Source organism: Cibotium barometz, chromosome 41 (assembly GCF_041138505.1).
Source record: "Cibotium barometz isolate CiBa-2024 chromosome 41, ASM4113850v1, whole genome shotgun sequence".
Lineage (NCBI taxonomy): Eukaryota > Viridiplantae > Streptophyta > Polypodiopsida > Cyatheales > Cibotiaceae > Cibotium > Cibotium barometz.
In genome coordinates this window covers 7,725,670-7,751,308 of record NC_141086.1, presented here as the reverse complement: position 1 = coordinate 7,751,308, position 25,639 = coordinate 7,725,670, and the positions used below count along the sequence as shown (strand labels likewise).

General features: G+C 39.4%; 1 protein-coding gene across 1 annotated transcript; it reads right to left on the bottom strand.

Annotated features, from left to right (window-relative positions):
- Positions 1-22,644: 22,644 nt before the first annotated feature.
- Positions 22,645-23,998, bottom strand: LOC147614658 (large ribosomal subunit protein eL38z/eL38y-like). The gene is made up of 3 exons (XM_086779927.1): positions 23,866-23,998; positions 23,514-23,697; positions 22,645-22,906 (listed from the first exon to the last, which is right to left on the bottom strand). The coding sequence occupies exons 1-3, from the start codon at positions 23,866-23,868 to the stop codon at positions 22,884-22,886; spliced, it is 210 nt and encodes a 69-aa protein (XP_086636053.1). The 5' UTR covers positions 23,869-23,998; the 3' UTR covers positions 22,645-22,883.
- Between the last annotated feature and the right edge of the window lie 1,641 nt (positions 23,999-25,639).

Below are 25,639 nucleotides of genomic sequence, written 5' to 3'. Positions count from 1 at the left end.
CCTTACGCCCCATGTGGCAACTTGTGGCACTCTCATCCATCCAACTCACACAAGATAATATCTTGCACACTTAAGGTGTGTTCATATACATAAACTTTCTCAACACCCAAGCTTACATATTTCAACACCCCCTCTTAAGAAAAAGGTGTTATCTCTTCATTCACACTTAACCACCATCTAATCAATTAACCAAAGACTCGCCCACGACAATTTGGCAATGTGCCAAATTCATCTTTCAACGTATCCCCTCAATGCTAAATTGGAGTGTTCACAAAAACAAGTCCAACTCTTAATTTCACATGTGTGCATGTGTCTAGCCACCTAGACACTCGAGTGTAATCTTTACTTGGGCAGAGAACCCATCTAACCATTTTTGAATACCCACCAAATTTGGGTAGGGAACCCAACATGTGCAACACCCATCGTGTGCATAAAATCAACGTACTCTGCAAGGCAACATAAAAGATGGCAAAGCTAGTGGGTGAGATGCAGGTGATGGCATTATGAGGAGATGGTTAGTGTAGGCCCACTCAAACGGGCAATGTAGGCCCACTTTAACAGGCACTCAACTTTTGTAAGACAGTGCTGGAACATATAAGCGGCCTCAGCTTATGCTTAATGTCAAATAGGGAAAGTCCACAAACTCTGTGTACATAATTGCTTAAGACTCATTATAGGGGTCAGATCATTTTTAAATTTAGACAACCTAGTACTTGTATAAAAGCCATTTTTTACAATACGCAATACACAATCATTCCCTTGTAGTAGTTTACTTGTGAGGTCCCCTTCCTCCCTCTTTGTATGCTATTTAATTCATGCATGCTAGATGGATGCTTACTTAAATAGGCTTGCTTATAATAGGCTTGCTTACTTAAATAGGCTTGCTTATAATTTTTCCTCTTCCCATGCCTTTTGAAAGAGAGAAACATCATGAAGGAACATCTCTTTTTGCCTCCATCTACGCATCTACCTTTACACCATTGGCTAAGGGGCATTTTGGTGTGACAACAACAACAGAGTGAGGACACATAGTGCACACATAGGAAAGTTACGTTTTTGGCTTAAAGGTAAGACCCAACAACACATGCTTGGGCAATGCTAAGTTAAGCTCTTGACTTGAACATCTTTGGTGTCGTGTTGAGGACTAGCCTAGGGCTTAGCTCTATTTATTCATCCATTCCAAGGTATTGGGATTGACTGATATTGATTAGGATGTTATACTCCTAAAAAACATATGGTTTTGAAGTCATTGGACGTATTTATTTGTTGCTTTTGATTCTTCTTTGAAATTATTTTCATTAGGATATTCTATTTTCATTTATTAGTAGAAGAAAAAACCTAGTTCACTGGTGATTTGTATAAAATTGGACCCCAAGATGCTTAGATTTTATTGCTTTGAGCCAAGAAATAGCTTAGGAATTGTGGTGAAGAGTGGAAAATCTACTCCAAAAATATGAGCATTGAGTTTCATTAGGTTAGATTAGAGTAGGATTGTCATTTTTATTCATGCATTGAGCTTCATTAGGCTAGATTAGAGTAAGATTGTCAATTTTATTCATGCATTATGTATTTTTTCGTAATTTTTCATGATTTGTTGAATTATGGCTTATAAACATGCATAACCAACAAAAAACGATAAAAAAATCTTAATTACTTGTAGAACAACCATTAACTAGGATTAGGGTCCTTAATCACTCTCATGAAATTCAAACTTCTCTACCTTTTTTTTGCTTCTTGTGCTCTATTGAATCTAGCATCGATACTTTGCTAGATAGGATTGTTTGTAGGTTGCTAGATAGATAGGATTAATTGTAGGTTATTTGCTTGATGGGGATACTTACTAGATAGGATTGTTTGTAGGTTTTCTATCTGCCTTAGCTTCCTCTTCTTCTCCCCCACCTTTTTTGAGAGAGAACCATCCCAACAAAGGACCATCTTTATTTACCTCCATCTAGGCAAAGAGAACTCTCCCTTCACTCCATTGGTAATAAGGAGCATTCCAGTGTGATAATAGAGTGAAATTGTGTGAAATGGATGAGCTAGTGCACCCATTGGTAAGGAGCATTCCGGTGTGATAATAGAGTGAAATCGTGTGAAATGGATGAGCTAGTGCACCCACATTGGGAAGTTACAATTGTAGCTTAAAGGCAATGCCTAATGACACATGCTTTGACAAGGCTAAGGTAAGCTCTTAACTTAAACACAAAGGGATCCACAAATAAATTCACGTCATTAGCCCATAGCATGTGTAGCCTCCAAGCCAATGACACATGCTTTGACAAGGCTAAGGTAAGCTCTTAACTTAAACACAAAGGGATCCACAAGGAAATTCACATGTCATTAGCCCATAGCATGTGTAGCCTCCAAGCTGGCATAGGACATGTGCAGTAGCCCACCAACCCCATGTAACAAGAGATCCCATACACTGACATAAAGGGTTTTGTGCAGCCACTCCTTTATGTTCCATTACCATGTGAATATGTAGAAATACATGCTTACGAGGGCGTTTGAAATGAGAAGGGGGGTTGCCACAAACATAGCACCTAGAGGCTCAAAGTTAGAGGCAAAACAAAGCTATTCCATATCTCAAGGATAATGAATTTGATGGAACTTGAGATCCCATTCAGTATCTAAAGAAGATCAATTGAATTTGAGAGGCCATGGAAAGCATTTACAATCCCACCAATATCTATTCATTTACACTTTGCCTTTGAAGATAAAGCACTACTTTAGGTCTTGAAACCCACTTGAAAAGGCCAAATAGAGGAAGAATGAGGATTGCCCCTCATCCCCCACGCTATATAGTGTGTGGCTTGCCGTCCACACTAGCCTGGCCACCCATGACTCCGCATGGGCATCCTCTCCCACTGAACCCCCCAGACATGGCCATCCGGTCTGCCGCCGCCGTCGGCTCACAGGCGTTACAGCCTACGTGACATTACCCCCCCTTAAGAAGAGTTTTCGTCCTCGAAAACAAACTGGGAAAACCTTTTTGAAATTGCACTACGGCGTTCCCAGGTTGCCACCTCCTCATCCCTGTTTGTCCATTTAACAAGTACCTCTTGGTACACTTTATGTCGGATTTGTCTGTCACGATACTGTAGAATCTTTTCAGGTTCATGTGGTATCTTTGGTGGCTCTATCAAGTCCACCAAAATCTCTGGAGAAACTACATTCTCTAATCTGTGAACTGATTTCTTCAGTTTACTGACATGGAAGACAGGATGGACTTGAGAACTCTCCGGTAACTCAAGTTTATATGCTACGTCCCCAATCTTCTTAAGGATAAAAGGACCACAATATCTCGAAGAAAGTTTATCACACTTTCCCGTTTTCATGGTTTCTGACTGTGCAGGAACCTTGAGGAATACAAAGTCACCTTCTGCAAAGGTCACCTTTCTACGTCCTTTATCCGCATAAGTTTTAGTGCGATCCTGAGCGCTATGAATGCTCTCACGTGCGGCTCTGAGCATATCATTCATATCTTCAAGGAAATCCTTGACAGATTGAATCTTCTCCTTTTCTAGGCCTACAGCCATCAGAGATCTCGGCTGGAATCCATACATTAACATGAATGGTGTAAATCCAGTCTCGCTGAGTGTTTGGAGCTGTTATAGGCAAACTCCAATAAGGGCAAGTACTGTTCCCAATTAGATTGCTTCTTACTAACATAAGAACGTAACATATCCTCTCGAATTTGGTTAACTCTTTCAGTTTGACCATCAGACTCCGGATGATCTGCCGTACTCATACTCAGAGTAGTATCCAACTTTTTGAAGACTTCCCTCCAAAAATGACCGTTGAACTTTCTATCTCTATCCGACACTATATCTGCGGGTAGGCCATATAGCTTGTAGAGATGTTCAATAAAGAGTTTTGCCAACTTTGGCGTTTTAACAGTTTTCTTCGTGGCAATAAACTTTGCCATTTTAGTTAACATGTCCACTACCACCCACACCGAATCATTCCCTCGACTCGTCTTGGGTAAACCAGTAATGAAATCCATGGAAATGCTTTCCCATTTCCCTTGAGAAATCTCCAACGGATGGAGTAGTCCTCCAACCTTAAGATGTTCATGTTTATTGACCTGGCACTTACTGCATTTTAGCACATAAGTCTCAACATCCTTAAACAAACTAGGCCAATAAAACTATCTTTTTACTAGTGCATAGGTCTTCTGAATCCCAGGATGACCCGCACTTGGACTATCATGACTTTCTTTAAGAATTTGGGCCCAAAAGTCACCAATAGTTGGTACACATACTCTACCCTTGTAGAGTAAGTACCCGTCATCAATGGAGTAATTAGTATATTTCTCCCCCCCACGAAGTTTATCACTCCCCTTTGAAGCCGTGGCAGTGAAAGGTGATGAAGGGCCTACGTCAGAGCTCTTCGGCTCCAAACTATACCCAGGAGACACGGCTAGTCTCTCCGGACTAACTCTCGCTTCCCTTCCCGTTGCACCTTCGGCCAGTCTCTCCGGACTAGCAACACGTGCCAAACGAGGGAGGTGGTCGCGTCTGTAAAGAAGTGCGTACGCGTACAGCGCTCCAGACCTCTGTAAAAAATGGATCATGCTCACATAAACCACGTAGTGACTCCAAGAAATCATTCTTGAAGACTGTGAAACTAAGTTCATTAATCTGTGGAATGCGACTAAGTGCATCTGCCACCACGTTATACTTACCTTTCTGGTAATGTGTCTGAAGGTCAAACTCTTGTAGAATCTCCGCCCATCGAGCTTTTCTACCCTTCAGTTCATTTTGACTTGAAAGCCATTTCAGACTTTCATGGTCCGTCCGGACCTCAAAAGTAGCACCATATAAATAGTGTCTCCACTTTTTCAGTGCATGAACTATCGCTAGTAACTCTCACTCGTAAGCCGAGTAGTTACGCTGTGCACGATCTAACTTTTTACTCTCAAATGCAATTGGGCGTCCCCTTTGCATAAGTACGGCCCCAATGGCCTCATTACTAGCGTCTATTTCCAAAACAAACGGCTCATTTGGATCGACAATAGTCAAAACAGGTGGAGCTACGGTCACCTTGAGCTTATCAAAGCTCTTCTGTTAGGCTTCTCCCCCAACTAATGTTTTTAGTTTTTGACCGTAACTGGTCAGTTAACGGGACTGCGATCTTCGCGTAGTCCTTCACATACTGTCGGTAGAACCCCGACATGCCAAGAAAAATCTGCAGTTCCTCGAGATTCTTCGGCGCTGGCCATTTAAGAATAGCCTCTACTTTTTCTGGCTCCATCCGCGTACCATCGGCGGCGGATATAATATGGCCAAGGTAGTGAATTTTTGTTTTAAAAAATTCACATTTGCTCTTCTTTGCAAATAGTTTGTGCTCTCGTAACAACTCGAACACTAGACGCAAATGCTGTATGTGTTCTTTCTGTGTCTTACTGTACACAAGAATATCATCTAGGGAGCAATGTCATCCCTTGTTTCCACAAAACCTGGCCTTTTCGGGTTTTTCATCTCCTTGAACCACTCCCCATGACTTGTCATGTGGTTCGAAGCACGTGAATCAACATACCATACATCATCTTTTTGTGCTGCTTCAACATTTTCAGACATGGCATTCATGACATGCTGCATAACAAACAACCTTTCATTATCCTCATTGTTTCTGCTCGAGGATGCATAGTTGTTTTGCTGCAATTTCCCATTTTGCATGTCGGCCTGCTTCTTATAACATTTTGCCTGCACATGTCCAGGCTTACCACAATAAAAGCATCCACGTGCATCATTATATTGCCTTTGCCAATTTCCACGGCCTCTTTGACTCCCCCTACCTCTGAATTGGCCTCTTCCATTTGTGTGTTGTTGTTGTTGTTGTTGTGAATTCTGGGACTGTTGTTGTTGCTGCCAGCCATAATTCTGATTACTTGTTCGGCCACCTCCTTGACCGCGTCCACGGCCTCCTCTACCTCGTCCTCTTCCTGAACTTGTGTAGAAGGCCTGTTGCTCTGAACTGTTTTTGCTTTGTGAAGACTGTTGGTCTTCACCCAAGCTCTTCTCTTCTATAATCAGCATAGACACCAAATCTGTAAAATTGGGAATGTTTTCTTGAGTCTGAATAGACGTCTTGAATGTCTTGTATTGTGGCCCGAGACCACGTAGATAGACTTCCACCTTATCATCATCATCTACTGACACACCAATAGATGCAAGGGATTCCACAATACCCTTTATCTTCAACGCAGTCATTCGCAAACATGCTCTTTTTCTCCACAGTATGAAGTTCATTCTTAAACTGTATCTTCCGTGCCTTGGTATTTGTTTCATAGAGCTTTACCAAGGAGTCCCATGCCTCCTTGGGGGACTTGGCATCCTGAATATGCCTAATCATGGTGTCCTGTATACTAATGGAGAGCCAATACATAACTTTCCTAGCTCTTGCTTCCAGTCTTTAAACTCTTTCACATCTGCACAGCGGCAGTCAGATTTATGTCCGGTATCTTTGGTGCCTCTTCATGCTCACCTTCTATGTAGTCCCAATAGCCCTTTCCCATCAGGAAATTCGTCAACCTTAACCTCCAAGCATGGAAGTTATTCTTATCAAGCTTCTCAGCCACAATGTGGGTTATGCCATCATTTGACATCTTGCCAAACACACAATTTTACCAGAAACAGCACTCTGGTTTGTCCTGCACAAACTGCTGTATTTTCTACAGCGGTACTGTAGTACACTCAAATGTCACAAACAGTGACCTCAATGTGCATACATACACCCAATGGCAACTGTTAACCTCCTTGCAGCACACACAGTGTCTGCACAGCCAATCTCTCTTCCTGCAGTTCTTAAAACAGAGTTCTGCAAAGAATCGATGACTTACCTGTAGTGCTCGAAATCGCCTGCTTTTTGAAAAACGGAGGTCCAGATGCGCCCGAAACGCGTTTTTGGCCTAGAAAATGTTGTCTGATAGGACCGTATTTCCCTATAGCTTTACTCCCACGAAGAAATCTCCTCAATCAGAGATCGTTTGCCGGTGCCTCCCGTAGAGCTCCCGACAAGGGTGTAGTCACTAACACAAATAGGAAAGAGTAGTTGAAGCTCTTACCCTTGTACCGCTTCCTGTGGTTCTCTTGCTTGCAGCTCAACCCTTAGCATGAACCAGGCTCTGATATCATGAAAAGATGCAGGGGGAAGAGAGCTTGAGCTCTTGCAAGCACACACACACACACCCACAAAACCCTAATAGAGAACACACAAGGTGAGAGGCTGAAAATCTTCTTCTTCTTCACTCAACACTCAACACACCATATACAAAGATAAGAGTACACATAATATAAAAGGTACTCAACCAATACATACAAGGGTTCTCTATAGTGTGAACCCAACTAAAATGAGCTGGCGCTATAACTATGCCAGTCTCTATAGAATGGCTGTCACACAGCCTGTCATCCCACTGGCCATGATCTCACAAACCATGCCAGTGGTGTAAGTGTGGGGACTATCCCCCAGGCGGGTCATCAGTGTCCACCGCCTCACTAGATGAGCTCGATATCTCAACAAATGTGCATATAACATAGCACACATAATGTACATATAACAGTCATCATGATGGTCAACGACAAAAAGTTGACAATACCATACTGCAAGGAAGAGGATCCAACTCTAATGGATATCTATGATGCTGAATGCAAAAGGATACAAGCCTCTTCCACAAAATCCCCCCTACACAATGACCTACTATTTGCATCAACGACTGACTCTGATAAAGCATCTACTCCATCAATCCCATCCTCACCTACAAAGTTTGATGCCAAAACCTCGCAAATCAACAACTATTTTTGAAGAAGTTTCCACGGCAACCCAACCATCTATCCTCTAACAAGGAACTCAAAGGGAAGGCCCCGGAGCCTATGCAACATAGTCATCGATAAACCTCACCAAAGGAGACAACCACATGCTCAAAAGCCTCATCATCAACAACCACTCCACAAGAGAATCTAGCCTCATCATCATTAACAATGCCCATGAGTCAAACCTGCAGCCTCAATGCCAACCAAAGTGAAGGAGGGCCCAAAACCTTTCACACAAACTCAAAAGAAAACTCCGCCCACGATAACCACGATCAAGGTATCTTAATAGTATCAAAATGTGGGTAGAAAAGCAACTACTTGTAGCTCAAGGCTACTATGAAGGTTCCAATCAAATTTGGGTGCCTTGACAATCAAAGCCTCTTCCCCAACGCAGCACTCGGAAGCCAAGGAAAAAGAAAAGTACTCTGGTGCAAGCACAAGGGTACTACCAAAGAAATACCAACTCTTGGGTCCCCAAGAGCATCACAAAGTCTTGTAAGCTTGCACATAGAAGAATGCCTTAGCACCAAGCACATTGGCCACCAGTTTATAATGTTCATAAAATATGGGTGCCTGTGCATGTGCTTCAACAACAAGGATACTATGACGGTAATTCCATCATATGGTTGACAAAATTGAACAATGTGAAGAAAACCTCACCATCGACTTTAACCCTAACAGCTTCACCTAAAGTTCGACAAGAATGGAGGCCCAAGAAACAACAAGCAAATCACTCAACCACTCTCTGCATTCAGCACACTAACACAAGAGCTTATGTGTTTAAACAAACAATCAGCAGTCTTCCCTATTGCCTCGATAACATTTGAGCAACAAATTAAAGAATAAATACCCACGTCTGTAACGAAGACTTATGAGCGCATCAAAGATAAACTCACAATGCTCTTGTCACCCCTCTAGATGTGAAGCATAAGTGCACAAGAACATGTTGCTCGCATGTCATGCTCTAGCTGACCCATAGAATCATTTCAATAAAAGATCATCGGGGTCAGAACTTGCACTTTCACGGGTTCAGGAAATTTCACGGAATAAAGTCATGGCAAAAAAAAAACCAATTCCATTATCTTATATCAAGGAGTCACGATAGATACACCAAAGGGTCATACATTCAAGATATGAAGCAATAGTGTCCAAAGCTACAACTTGCTGGACGGGCATCCATAATGGTGTGATGGAATATTTATGGCGATTCCTGCTTCAAGAGCATGTGGTAGCAAGCGAGGATGAGGTCCTAAGTGATGTAATTCATGGATATATTATGAGAATAGTCATTGTAATTTCATTAGGCCTCTTATGAGCCTAAAGTGCCCGGTCGGCCCACTGTTTAAGTGAGTGTGAACACTTATGGCCATGTATATAAGTGAATATCTTTCATAATACAATATACTCTCCCATTGTGTAATTGAGTCTTGCTCTTGCTAATCTCTCTCCCTAATGTATGCTAGTGAGTGTGTGTGAGTGAAGTGAGGTGAGAGGAGGGACGAGGACCCGTAGTGCAACGTGGGCAGTGGTGTGACAACGCTCGCAGAGCAGGAGGCACGGTGGAATTGCTTCTCAAGGAGTTGTAGAGCTTGGAGACCTCAAGGATTATGAGCTCAGCCATTGGAAAGATCCTCACGACAGTTGCAATTCACCAGGTAATCTCTTTTTAGATGTGTTTCAAGGAGGGCTAGGGTGAGCCATAACAACTATATATACTCTTTCATCTTCCACTTTGCCTTTATAAGTGGGATTACTTGGCATCCATTTTCTTGGCTTATAATAACCAATACCCATGCAAGATTTGCACCTCCAATACCCCCCTCCAATTGAGCATGAAGGAAAGTGGCCTAGGATCATGTACCAGGGCTTTGATACCATCTTAGAAATCAAAAGCTAGCGCACCATCCATGATGTGTCATGAAATGGCATGAGGACATGAACCAAGGCTCCAATACCATTGGTAACTCTTGGAAACCAAGATTTACCACATTGTCCATGATGTGTCATGGCACACATACCAAATTGGCTACAATAGTGGGCCAACATTTGTGCCTAGCATGCTTTCTAAAGCCGATAGCACCTATGGAGGCACACACATCTACATGGGGCTACGGAGGCTCTTACATGCTAGGTAAGTGCCCATTCTGCCTAACCAACCCTCCAATCTTCCAAAAAAGATAAGCTAGGAGGGGTCCCTTTTTGGGCTATATATACCCTTTCATCTTCTACACTACCTTTGCATGTGGGATTACTCGGCATCCCTTTTCCTATCCTACAATCCTACTATCCATGTAAGATTTCCACCTCTAACACTAGTTACTACATCTTTGATGAGTGTTACTAAGGCAATAGACCTAGTAGATAATCTCTAAGATAAGGATGCAAAAGTTGTCCACCCGATAGGGGATGTGCATCCAAAGCATCAATGGATACTAACGGTGCTTAACCAACACAAGCTATAGTATTAGTTAAGGATATGAGCATGGACAAAATGGTAAAAAATATGCTTAACCATTTAGGCCACCACATTGGGCAGGAGGGCTAGCCCCAACTAGTTCCAACAAAACGCCCACATTTATTTCCGTAGAGAGAGATGGTAGGTTTACAATTTACCACGAAAACCATACAAGCATAACACTAATATTATACTCATTGATAGTGCCATGGAACCATGATATAATCCATTGTTGGTACCAAAGGAAACTTGCACCACAACCTATGCTCTCATTGCCCTACCACTCACACAAAATGCTTATAATCCAGTGCCCATTATTAGGACCCTATATCAAACGGTATGTGTGTAGACCACCACCAATGCCATACTCACCTCTGGTATTACCACCTAACTAGTTCCTCCTCCTAGAACCACATCGATACTATACTCGATGACTTTGCCACAATGGACTCTGAGGGTCAGAACATGAGATCTATGTCATATGAGTAGTACAATTTATTTGAATACAGAGAACATCCATTGACTATGCCTCCTTATTTGAAGCTATGGCGTAACAAAGAGAGAGAGACTTCAATAACCTGTCAGGTATGCTATCTCTTCTCAATGTTTCCATTATAAGGGCTTGGACCATGTTGTTGAGTATACTCAAAGAGTTTTTGCACTAAGTGACCCAATCCCAAATCTATTGCCAAACCCTAATCCATATATAGAGGCACATGTTATAAGTGTGGATTCATCTACAGGCTTTCAAGGATTAACAAAGTGACAATCATCCTATTGGGTGTTGACATATCAAGCTCAACTAGTGATGTGTTAGGGCAATAATGAACCGCTTGGGTGATAGATTTTGCACTTATGCCACTAGCACGATTAGTGAGATTATGGTTAATATGCTATCAACAATGGATAACAGGCTATGTGATAGCCATATTTAGATTACTAGAGTATGCATAGTTATAGTGCTAACTCACATAGTCAGGTTCATGTTATGGATTGACCAGGTTCATGTTATGGATTGACCATTATATGCTATAGTAGGAGAGTACTTTCCCTTATAGTATATACTCTTATCTCTTTAGTATATGGTTGTAGAGAGAAGAATATAGAAGAAAATTCAACCATCCATATCTCTCTTATGTCTTGCTCTCTCTCTCTCTCTCTCTCTCTCTCTCTCTCTCTCTCTCTCTCTCTCTCTCTCTCGTGTGTGTGTGTGTGTATGCTATTTCTATTGGATCTCTAGTATAGATGATATGGTTTGGTGACCTTAAATGGTCTTGGTAAGGAATAAAGCCAGTTTTAGACCTCCATGAGAGTTCAAGAGAACTTTATTGATTTTCAAGAACTGATTGATTATTGCTCTCCCCATCTTTGAGGAGATGAATATTTTCTAAAAATTCACATAATTAGGCCATCTACTTAGATACAGGTAGAGGTAGAGTAGATCATCATCTAGAGAATGAGGTGCACCCTATTTTAGGCTATTTTGGGAATAAAAATCATGGAAGAGGCCACTCTAGAGATAGCGGGAGGCAAAGGGGCTGAGGTGGTTGTTGGCAAAGAAATAAGAGTGTAAATAGCATAGAGTGCTATTACTATGGCAAACCATGGCACATTACAAAGGACTTCTATAAAAAGTAGAATGATATACAAAATGTTGGCAAAGAAATAAGAGTGTAAAGAAATAAGAGTGTAAATAGCATAGAGTACTATTACTATGGCAAACCAGGGCACATTACAAAGGACTTCTATAAAAAGTAGAATGATATAAAAAATGGTAAGTTATAGCAAGGCAACCATGCATCATCAAGTAAACAGGGTGATGACAGAAGTGAGCAGATGTTTGTTATGATGTAGTACACATGATTAGTTCCATAAAAGGAGATGTGTCAGGATTAAGAGATATTTGGTATATGGATTCTGACGCTTCTAGCCACATGACCAGTCGTGAGTGGTGAGTGATTTACAAATATGTGAAAAATGGAAAAACCAGGTTATATAGAAACAGGAGATGATATTGTGCACTCCATTGTGCATGTTGATAAACTGTTGTTGTTTATGCAGGATAGCAAAATGAAGTACTTGTGGTAGATGTACTTCATGTTCTAAACATTACAAAGAACCTAGTTTATATTGGATAGATAGTTGAGAAGGGTCTATAGAGTAAGGTTTATTCCTTACAAGGATGTTTTGTGGAAGACTTCAAAAATCATTGCCACTTGGTTTTGCAAAGGGTAACAGAAATGGCAGGATGTTAACATGCTTGAGATAAAAGTAGCCATGTTAGTGCACGGGACAATAAATGAGTGTCATTGTAGATATTGACATATGGTATAAGTGCATCAGCTATATGAATATACGATGGCTAAAGTCTATGCAAACCCAAAATATTGTTGCAAATTGCTAAAGTTTAAGATTGATGGTATGGATAAAGTATGTGAAGCATGCCAGCTTGGTAAAAGCAGGCCAAACATGCGTTCCCACGGTTATACATTCTCATTTTGTATGGGGACTGGCCAAGACTACAATAATTGTAGGCTACATGTACTATGTTACATTCATTAATGATCACACTAGGAAAGTGTGGGTTTACTTCATGAAGGAGAAAAATGAGGTGTTTTCTTACTTTTAGAGATTTAAAGCCTTGGTCGAGAAGACAAAAGGTATGCAAATAAAATGTATGAGATTAGATGGTGGGGGAGAGAATTTTTCCAATGAGTTCAGTGATTTCTTGAAAAAGCAAGGGATCAAGAGACAGTTTACATATAAGTACACTCCATAATAGAATGGTGTTACAGAAAGGGAAAAGAGGCACATTGTAGAAGTGGCATGTGTCTTAATGTTTAAAAACGGTATGCTGAATTATTTTTGGGGTTGAAGTAGTTGTAGCAATAACTATAGTTTTTGTAATGAATAGTATCCATATTACTATTCATGACATGATGCCTGAATAGAAGTTTATAAGCATAAAACCAAATGTGTCTAGATGTATTACATATGTGCATGTTCCTGATGTAGTGAGAATAAAGTTGAATAAAAAGGTAGAGAAATGTATCTTAATTGGTTATGCTTCGGAACATAATAGTTATAGATGTCATAACCCTATCCACTTGTACGAGATGTGAGTAAGCAGAGCTGTTGTCTTCATGAGATGAGTAGCTAGTATACACCAGCTACTATAGATGGAAGAAATAATGATGTTGCCCCACATGTAGAGCAATAACAGTCCACAGGTTCTTACTGGACTTGGGGAGTCCCCTAGGAATAAATCTAGTGTTAGTCCATGGTTAGGCAAGTTGAGGATAGATGTAGGTACACATGTATCGTGAAAAGGGAAGGAAAAGGTAGATTAACCTTTTATGCATGATGTGTCAGTAGGTCACTCATATGTGAATGGTGACTCTAGTGGCTCCCAATAGAGCCTTGAGGAGATGGCATTTTATTATTGGTTACTCCTGGTGCAAGGAGAACTAGGACTACTTTGAGGACATCTCGCAATGATACAAGTATACATAGTAGCTCTACGAGGGTTAGATACCATGTTAATAGGTTGAGATACGATGGATATACAACCCATCGTTATGCTTACATGGTTAAATCAATATAAGAGTTGGAGCCCACCGATTTTGAGCAAGCACTTGAAAATAAAAAATAGGAAGATTCCATGGAGGAGGAGATGGAAACATTGGATTTCAATAGGAGGAGATGGCAACATTAGATTTAAATCCAACATGGGAGGTAGTGCCTTTGCATGAAGAAAAGAAGGTAATTAGATGTAAGAAGGTAATTGGATGTAAGAAGGTAATTAGATGTAAGAGGGTAATTGGATGTAAGAGGGTGTATAACATCAAGCATAACTCAAATGGATCAGTGTGATCCAATATAAGGCAAGATTGGTTGTTTGCCAAGGATTATGCACACACACCTATGGCATTGACTATGAGGAGACATTTAACACGATGATTTCTCAACCCAATTTGCAAGAATAGAAACCATGAGTGTAAGATTCCTTCCTCCAGCTTTTGAGGTGTAAAGGAGTAAGAACCTCCCCTCCTAAACCCAATTCAAAAAGAACTTTCCAATGTGCAATTGCAGTTAATTGAAAATGTGTATAAAGGACCTTAGCCTAAGGGTCTAGATTTTCAGAAATTTTTGGATTATGGTCCAATTAAGGTTCCTATATGGACCAATAGGATCAATCCAAGAGTGGGTTTGAGATAAATCCAATGAATAAAAGAAAATACCCAAAAATGAGTAAATGCCCACATAAGATGAAGAGTTGACTGAGTACAAGGTTTATTAGTTAAAAACTATGAGATATTACTAAAAAAATGAGATATTTTGGGTAAGGAGAAGGGGGGACTTCAAGGAGGGCCCTATTTCACACATGTGGTGGAGTTTTTAACTCAAAAAAATTATGATATTTTTATCTCTCCTCTCTCCTGGATCAAACTAAATCAAAAGGAAGCCAAGCTAGGTCCAAATCTCTTGTCCCAAACTGAACCTGGAAAATTCTAGAACCTAGTTGGACTTGTTTAACCTATAAATAGATCCTTAGTCTTTTGTAAAAAAATCTGTGAACTATACCATGCCAGTATTATACTAAAATAATGATATTTTCTATTATCCTCTAAAAACCCTCTACAATTTGGAGAGATTGGAGCTTCTCTCTCTCTCTCTCTCTCTCTCTCTCTCTCTTCACGCTTCTTTGGAGCCTTCCTCAACATACTAACCAATTGATTGGTTGGGGGCCTCTCCTAAGACTAAAGAATCAAGCAAAACAAGAGGTAAAGTGTGACTTTATGGTTTTCTTTCTTAATCTTCTAAATGTTTTTCACTTCTCAATTCTTAATTCACAAATCAAACTCTAGGCTTGTAAAGCTAGAGGTTAAGAAAATAGTTTTTTATACTTATATGCTTGAAAATTATGGTAATATGATGAGATAAATCCCTAAATTGGATTTAAGGCTAAAAGATAGTTATACTATCATAATTACTTTACTATGTCTTATTCTTTTCAAAAATATTAAAATTTACCAATAATAGCAGTGAAGCTATGGCAAAAATTTTAAGAAATTGATACATAATTCATTCTTATGCATAACGTGAAAAGAGGACTTCCTATCATATTCGAGGATTGAATATCCTAGGCTAAAAGAATGATTTTTGCCACATTCAATGGAAAACTAATTTTTAAGGTTTATGTGTAATTAAAAAAATTAAGAAAAGAGAAAATTATGGTAATTATATTTAAATGATAAAAGAGAAATTCCTATGATATTTGGAATTCAATCATTTAAATGGAAAAAGAGAAATTCCTAGCATATTGGAATTAATGGATATTTTATTTAAATTCAAAGATAAATTTTAGATAAATTTATTTTATGTATGAGAAATATTTAAATGATAAAAGAGAAATTCCTACGATATTTGGAATTCAATCATTTAAATGGAAAAAGAAAAATTTCTAGCATATTGAAATTAATAGATATTTTATTTAAATTCAAAGATAAATTTTAGATAAATTTATTTTATGTATGAGAAATATTTAAATGATAAAAGAGAAATTCCTATGATATTTGGAATTCAATCATTTAAATGAAAAAAGAGAAATTTCTAGCATATTAAAATTAATGGATATTTTATTTAAATTCAAAGATAAATTTATTTTATGTATGAGAAATATTTAAATGATAAAAGAGGAATTCCTATGACATTTAGAATTCAATCATTTAAATGAAAAAAGTGAAATTTCTAGCATATTGGAATTAATAAATATTTTATTTAAATTCAAAGATGAATTTTACATAAATTTATTTTATGCATGAGAAATATTTAAATGATAAAAGAGAAATTTCTATGACATTTGAAATTCAATCATTTAAATGGAAAAAGTAAAATTTCTAGCATATTGAATTAATGGATATTTTATGAATTTATTTTATGAGAAATATTTGATGATAAAAGAGGAATTCCCATGACATTGAAATTCAAATAATTAAATGCAAAAAGAGAAATTTTCATGATATTTGAGGTCCAAGAAATTAAATGAGAAAAAGAGAAATTTTTAGTATAATTCAATTTATGATTATTTATCAAAAGTGAAAATATGGGTAGAATTGATTTTTGTAAATCCCATGAATTCTTTTATTCAAAAGAGGAATATCGAATATAATTCATTTGAAGAATTTAGAAAGAATATGAAAATAGTTGTCGAGAAAAAGAACCTTTATCTAGGCCAAGCAACTGGCAAAAATTTAGAAAAAGTCCCATTATCGGTATCAAAGTAGAAAAAGCTACTAAATGGAAACAGGATGTGGAATGGATGTGATAAGATGTAAATGGGATGCGATAGGATGTGAATGGATGTGATAAGATGAAAATGAGATGTGAATGGATGTGATAAGATGTAAACGAGATGCAAAAAGATGTGAATGGATGTGATAAGATGTAAATGGGATGTGATAGGATGTGGTGTAATGAAAATGAATGTGGATGAGATGTGAAGTAAATGGATGTGGATGTGAATGATGAGATGAGAGGATATGTGAAAGGGCAAGATGGGAAGTAAATGGACGTGGATGTGTATGTGAAAGAATGTGATGTAAATGAATGGGATGTGTATGTGAAAATGTATGTGAAAGAATGGATGTGGATGTGAATGAGATGTGATATGATGTAAGGGGATGTGGATGTGAATGTGATGTAGATGTGGATAAGATGTGGTGTAATGTAAAGAGATGTGGATATGAATGTGATGTGGATATGGATGAGACGTGATGTGATGTGATGTGACATGAATATATGTGGATGTGAAGTGAGATGTGAATGTATGGATAGATGTGGGTAGTCATATATGTGAATGATTGGATGGATGTGGATGAATGAGATGAGATGTGTATGAATGAGATATGATGTGAATGTGATGTAATGTGGATGGGACGAATGAAATATAGTGTGGATGTGATGTAATGTGGATGGGATGAATGAGATATGATGTGGATAGATGTGATGTGATGTAATGTGGATAGAATGTATGTGATGGGATGGTGATGAGAATGAATGTGATGGATATGAATGAATGTGATGTGATGGATGTAAACGGATGTGATGTAAATGAATGTGATGGACGTGAATGGATGTGGTGTGATGTGATGGATGTGAATGGATGGATGGGATGTGATGTGAATGGATGTGATGTGAATCGGATAGATGTGAATGAATGAGATGTGATGTGAAATGGATGTGATGTGAATTGAATAGATGTGAATGAATGAGATGTGATGTGAAATGGATGTGATGTGAATCAGATAGATGTGAATGAATGAGATGTGATGTGGAATGGATGTGATATCATATGATGTAAATTGAGATAGATGTGAATGGATGAGATGTGATGTGATGTGAATCGGGATAGATGTGAATGGATGAGATTTGATGTGAATGGATGAGATGTGATGTGAATTATATGTGATGTGATGTGATGTGGATCGAGGTAGATATGAATGGATGCGATGTGAATGTGATGTGGATCGGGGTAGATATGAATGGATGAGATGTGAATGAATGTGATGTGATGAGATGTGGATATGGCTAGATGCGAGTGGATGAGATGTGATGAGGATAAATGAGGAAAGATGTGATGAAATGAAAAATGATGTGATTGGATGAGAATGGGAATACATATGAATTGGACGTGGATTAAATAAAGTGGGCTGATGTGGAACAATGTGGAAAGACGAGAGTTCATTATAGAAACTGTATTTATGACCTATTTTTAAACGACTGTTTTATGTCAATAATGCTGGGGAAGCATTTTGACCGTCTTGTAAATGAGGTCGTGGAGACCTAACTGATAAAGTTGCAATAATTGACGGAGAGTCAACGGAGGACGTCTTGCATATAGCAAGGTCAGCCGAGGTCTTGACTAGCCTCGGTTCGATTTAAATGGTGAGCTTCCGGTATGGTGGATGAGGGACCAAGGAAGCGGCCTATGAGCGAAGCGCTAGGTGACCTCTGCGAAGGATCCTAGAGGGTGCTGACCATACGGTGCTTGGGCTCTGGGTCACCGAAGATACCTACACGTGCATCGAGGAAGATATTGGAACAAGGATTAAGAGTTGTTTTCTGAATTCAAGCATGGATCTGGTTGATTGACTTTGTTGGTCCTCAATGGATGAGTCCATGGCTCTTTTATATGGATCTGTTGGTTGATCTTGCTGATCTTCAACGGAGATTCCATTTGGATTTTTATAAGATTGCACAAAAATACAACATAGATTACACATGTTACATCATTGGAAACATTTTTTTTCATTGATACATATATATCTATACTGAATATATTACTCGGGTACTATGAGCTAGGAACTATCGAAAAGACCCTGAGTGGAAAGGTGGTGAGCGTTCTGGTTACCAATGATGCCATAGGTACACCGATGAAGGAATGATTGGAAATGAGATTTCAACCGGATATTTTGGAGGATTATGATCAGTGATACTATGGTTTCATTAAAGTGCGTAGAGTCAAAGAAAGCGGTTTGTTAAAGTTTTCATCGAAAAGAGCTTCTACGTAAACATACCTTTTTCCCCATGCCCATGCACCTATAATATATACATGCTCTGCATCTAGTAGACACATCAAGAGGAACCATATCTCAAGCACCTCTATTAAGCATCATCGGTGATAGCCATCCAGGTACATTTCTGTATGGGGGGGTCCATGGTAGGCAACGCAAGCTTGGCCCATGGTACAACTCATTGCTTGGACCTTTCTAAAATTAGTAAGAACTTTTCTTCGGCCCCACAACCCATTGATCCACATTGCCTCTATTCCAATGCTCGCTAACACTAAATTCCTTGAGCTATAGAGGATGCCTAGCTCCATTTGCAGCTATGGGTAAATTATCTTGCCATGCAACAATCTAACAATCTTGAGTCCCCAAGAAAAGGAATGTTGAGTAAATGTCAAAGAAAGTAGCAGAGAGTCAAAGAAACTAGTTGAGTTAGAGAAATCTTCAAGTTAGAGGACTATACACACAGGGACACACCTTTCGTCCATTGCGCATGCACGTTACTTGCATATTTCATTGCTAGAATCTTTTTTTTTTCCAATATCTCGTATCTCACGACACACACACACATGCACTTGTAACTAGCCTTGTCAACACCAACCCTCCAGGTATATCTCTAGATGGGAAGGACCATGACAAGAGTAAGCCTTGGCAACGTAGGCCTTGGCCATTGTTACAACCCGTTGCCTAGAGAACCCTCTACCTTGCAAGTAGGATGCGGTCACCATTAGGAAGGGGGCTATATTAACCACTTGTAGGTAAACATGGTTTCATCCACTCAACCCATCTTACCCACTTGAATGGGCAATCTTTTGTAAGACGACACTTGAACATATAAAGTGACCTTATCTTAAGCTTAAATGTCTAATAGGAAAAGTCTTAAGGACTTCGTGTACATGAACTTGCCAAAGACTAGTAATAGTATTAACTTCGGGATCTTCTTTAACTTTGGCCGACCTAGCGTGAAAACTAGTCAATTGTATTAAGTCATTTTTTATAATTAGCAATACACAATCATTTCCCTTGCAATATAATACTTGTGAGCTCTTCTTTTCTCTATTCTTACTTGCATGTACGCTATTTTGAATCTTGCTTGCTTGATGGATGCTTGTTAGATAAGATTGTTTGTAGGTTTTGTGCTTACATTAGCTTTCTCTTCTTCCACTGCTTTTTGTGAGAGAGAACCATTGTGAAGGAGCATCTCTATTTACCTCCATCTAGGTGAAGTGATCTCTCCCTTCATCCCATTGGCTAGGAGCATTCTAGTGTGACAACAAAGTGAACGCCAAAGACGAGCTAGTGTACCTACATCGAAAAGTTACACTTGCGGCTTGAAGGTAAGGACTAATGACATATGCTTCCGAAAGGCAAAGGTAATCTCTTGACTTAAACAACTCCTCTCAATCATAATTCAATCCGTAAGTCCAATTTTAATCTTTCAATTAATTGAGTAAAAAGTGCCAATCAATTAGTAGTTATTTTGCTAAACAAAATACAATGATTAGTCATGAATAATTATATATTGAAAGAAATTTACAAACTTTTCTCTTTTTACATGATTTTCTCTTACAATAGTCCTATAATTAAGCCATAGAAATCACTTCAACTAGAATGTTGATTCATAGCTTTTTTTATGAAAAGGAAAGTATGCATCCGGATGTAAAAAATAATAGACGCCTCTCAAACATTTCTATTTTTCAATAAATACTAAAGACATCAAATTTCTGGCACCTAAAAAATGTGCATCTTCTTTTAAAAAATAGTAAAAGCAATTATTTTTAAAAAGCTACATGCCAACTATTTACAAACATATAGTAAAACTTTTATACAATAATTGTAGATGGTGAAAATTTTATTCAAGGTCATCAATATTTTTAAAAGAATTTACAACACGATCGAAAAACGATGAGTCTCTTGGAGCTAGGTTAGGTTTTTTCATAATTTTATGCGTAGCTTGTGCTGAAAGCAACATTTCCTCATAGAGTCCATGTGTTGAGCTCTTTACAAAAGAGCACAGCTAGTTATCTTTTCTAAGAGGGTTGGTCCCTTTCACCGTAAAGAAAGAGAAGAATCCCATGTTCCACATGATAGAGATCAAAGCTGAAATTTGAAGTCTTCAAAGGGCATCAAAGCCCTTCAAACCTTCTAGAGAAAGCCTCTTAGAAAATAGGGTTGCAAAAGAAAGCCATACAAGGCCACTATTTTGACAATTTCTCAAACTTTATACAAGAGAAGTGACGGTTAGTGTCTCTTTGTAACTGAGAACTACGAGAGAGAGAGAGAGAGAGAGAGAGAGAGAGAGAGAGAGAGAGAGCATGGAATTAAGCAAATGGGCAAAGATTCATAAGTGTTGAGTAAAACCTCGCTTACATAAAACAAGAGAAGGTGAATTTACACTTGGATGAAGCATACATATGCTTGAGCACCCAACCTTATTAGCCACCTCGTTCTTCAGAAGGAACCTTCCTTCTTCTACCATGTTGATCCTTAAATGATCTCTCAACATAGTAGAAGAAAGGTTCTTCCTGGAATATTCAAGGGAACATCAGAGATGAATGCTTGCCTATACCACTGCAGCATGTTGGGACCTGCACATTAGGTAAAGGAGGCAGGCATCTTGCCATCTCGGCAGGCAATGCCATAGGAGCCTACCAGGGCTATGCATGTGTCAGCGTCTTGTGGATGCGGGATGGATGATGAGCTGAGTAAAGTCACAGGTGAAGCCTCTAGCTGCAAGTTTACCCCATTGATTTCGGGAGTCTTGTTATGATCTGGTAAGATCCCATACAAGCTTGAGGATAAAGGTGGTCTCTTTCTTTGACAATGCTATGGCACTACTACGATCTCATCTTTCTTAAGCGGAAGACATTCAAGTTGATAAGAAACTGAAACAATTACTTCTTTCTTTTTTTGATTCATGATAGAGCCATAACGATCACCCATGTTGGGCCCCAAAATATGATCCTTTTGACAACAAAAAACTTATCCAATCTCTTATACTTTCAAGGCGCTGGTCTTAGGAGTGGAACTACAGTTGTGATACTACATGTTCATTCTCTGCATTTGCTTCGCCACCCCTTCTCCGGTAACAATTTGACCTGGGTCTTTAGCTGATCAGCTCTCCTTGGGTCCCTCTTCGTATTTTCTTTACCATGACCCTTGAACTAATCCTACCACAGTTACAACACAGAAAATTGGCCTCTTCTTATTGATACCACAGGTAGCCGATAGGCGTGAACACCTACATTGAATAGGTATATCATACCAATCAATGGAGGTAGTGAGGCACTTCAAAGCCTCACTTGCATTTTCAATTATATTATTAATCTTAGTGGCCTTGATCTCAATGCCAAACACAAGGTGGTCCTTCCCCCCATTGCAAACCAAGTGGTATGACCACCTCATTAAAAAAAAAGTATCCTTGATCCAGTGCCTCAGACATGGACACAACAAACGAAAGCTTCGTACACCCTCAGATGTGGACACAAGAAAGGTGAAAGCTGCTTACACCTTTAGCATGACCTTGCCGTGGCTTGATGCAACTCTATCAGGCCCCAACAAAGATTCAATGATCCTTTCACCAACTATAGAACACTCAAGTGTAGATAGACGAATGGATTGATTATAATCGCCCACGAAGAAAGGAGGGAATCAAAAGGTAAAGCCAAAAAAGTTTGCATATGCATGCATGAGCTTTGATAATTCTCAATAGCAGCTAAGGTAAGCAAATCACTCTCCACACTTAGCCAATCACTCTCCACACGTAGCTACTGTAAACACACACGTAGCTACTGTAAACACACACGTGAAAAATCTAGATCATTACCAAAATCCCCAATTTCAGAATTACAACTCTCTCACAGCCCTCCAGCAGCTTTACAAAACATGTTTCCATCCCCACAACAATAGGGATAGAAAATAACACAAGCTGTTTGCAAGAGCTGAAATATCAAAAAAGGCTGTTTGCGAGAGCTGCAAAAGGCAACTCTTAACTGCCGCCAAAACTTCAAAAGAGCTCAGCCTACAAGGAGTTAGTGGGGTTTACTATACGTCTTGCACACTCAAACCTGTGAAAACAACACAAACACGAGCTAAGTTAGTCATTAAAGAAATCAAAGCTCCAAAATCCTATAACTCTGCAAGTTATAAGAACCATACACAGTCAATTAATACATCAGAAAAAAAACTTGCCTTTATGATCTAACCTGTGAATGATTATAATCTCAAACAATAATAGTACAAGTGACAGTGCATGATACTGTGAATATTCGACATTATAATTAGTAATAAGTATCATATTTTCATCTGCAACAAGGGATATAAGAAAATGTGTGCAACAAGGGAACTTAAGAAGCATGCATCTGTACATGGCCTTAAATTCAAGGTGAATATAGGCACCTTGTGAACCTAACAACAGACAAGAACTACCCAAGGGGCTAAACAACGGGTTTCAGCTAATGGGTGTGACTTCCATTCCTGCCAGGGGCAGCTCTTGCTGGTCTGCAGAGCTTTTGAGCTGCAGACAATAGAACTGAAACACTAGGCAGAGAGGCATCATGAGCCGCAATCGGCCTACACCATAATCATGTGATCCAGCATTCCCGAGACATGGTGGAGGGGCCTTATTAACCCTACTGAGAAAACCATGTGAATACGGCAGATAAAAGGACGGACCTGGGGGCAGAGATAGCTTGAGTTTGTCGGCTTTCTCGGAATCGAACACGCAGAGAGTGTAAAGGTACTTCTTGCAGCGGACCTTGAACTTCACAACATCCTTGCTGCGTTTGATCTTGATGGAACGCGCATCCTTTCGGCGGGCCGTCAGCAGAAAATCCTTGATCTCGCTGATCTGCTTCGGCTGCAAGTCAAAAGAGAAAGGGTTGCCACAGACCAGTTAGAGAGATCGAAATGGAGCTAAAGTTCAAGCTAGGTTCAAGAGCAGTTAGGGTTTGAGTTACGCCTCGCTTAGGATTAAGTATCGCAGCAATTAGGGTTAGGGTTATGAGGGGGAGAGAGAGAGACTTACCATGGCTGCACCTCCCGTCAATGCAGAGAAAATGATCACCAGGAGAATTGTTGTGGAAACCCTAATGCCTAAAGGAAGGCCACACGTACACACCTTTTGTACACACTTTTACACTCTGTTGTCCGCCCAAGCTGTGGACCATTTTTAGCGATTGGGCTTTTTTGGTCATCTTTATCGTGAGCCAAGCACCAGGTCTAATATTCAGAAGAGAGGTGGTTATTTGAGAGTACCTTAACCTGTTTATTGAGGCACCTCGGGGCTACCCTAGGCCCTACTCAATGAAATCACATCTTGAAGAAAAAAGGGTTTGCTGTTTATGTTCGAAAATCACACAAGACTTCATTTCCACCTGAAAGGACCTGGCCAGCTATTTTATCATAAGAGTCCAAGGATGCTCCAAAGAAACAAGCTTACCAAACTGAGAGGCAATCTTGGCCTTATTAGCATGAATCTATAGGTTAAGTATCCCAATCCACCATACTCCTTCAAAATGCAATTCTTTTTGGTGATCAATATAGCTGGATGATGTTAGGCATGTTGGTGATAATCTTTGGGTAGTCGTAGTGGTAGGCAGCTTGTCGAGGCAACATGAAAAGTGTATGCGATGTAGAAATTATTCATGTGAGGCCTCCTTCTGTTGTGGACATGGCTCAAGCCCTTCAAAATCAGGTGGTTGGCAAAATTAGTGCCCAGACCACCATTGCATGATTTACATGGATTGATGGTTGTCCGAACCTTCTTGGTGCGACAGGATATTATTCCCAGATCTCACAGCTCGATGCCTAGAGATTGGGCTTCTTCTTCATGGCTAATATGTCAGCCAAGTTGAGGTCATGTTTGTGCTAAATTGGAGTCAAACTAGAGGTTGTATTTCTTCCCATCTGGGTATAATAGCTTTCGCACTTATGCCAGTCACATGGTTGGTGAGATTATGGTTGATATGTCGCCACTAGATGAGGCTGTGTGACAACCATATTTAGATTACTAGAGTATGGCATAGTTATTGCAACAGCTCATATAGTTGAGTTCACACTATGGACCGACCATTGCATGTGTTATAGGAGGACAGTACTTTCCCTTATAGTATGTACTCTTATCTCTTTAGTTTTATGGTTGTAGATAAGAGAAGAAGATAACAAAAAATTTATCTATCTATCTCTCTTTTGTGTCATGCTCTCTCTTGTATGTGTATATGTTTGCTTACAAGGAACTCAAGATCTCCCTCCCCACCCCTGCATTCTCTTTATGCTATCAAAACTCTAGATTGTGTGAGAGGTAAGGAGGCAAGCAAGAGGCAAGAACAAAGCAAACAAGGAAGAGGAATACGGGTAAAGGTATTTCCATCTCTTTCCCTCTTTGATTTTGGAGCAACATCTTATGAGAGCTTCACGTGGACAAGGAAGTCCTTGTGTCAGATTGAGGCATAGTCCTGTGTAAAGGAAGAAGACCATATTGTGTAGAGTTATCTATGTTAACTAAGTTTTCTTGGGTTTCGACGCAATTCGGGCACATTCCGGGCCATTTTTGCTTTGTAAGATTTCCACAGATACTCTCTGAAAGTGTTGATTTAACTTTATATGCCCATTTCTTAGATACTCTTTGAAAGTGTTGATTTAACTATATATGCCCATTTCTTAGCCGAATCAAAGTTACATGTATAAATTTGGTTGTAGGACAGTCTGTGCAGAGAACCTAAGTGTTGCAAGTGTTGGTGGATGTAAGTTTATGTGACTGGTTCACATACAGTGGTATTATAATAGGTTTACAATATCGA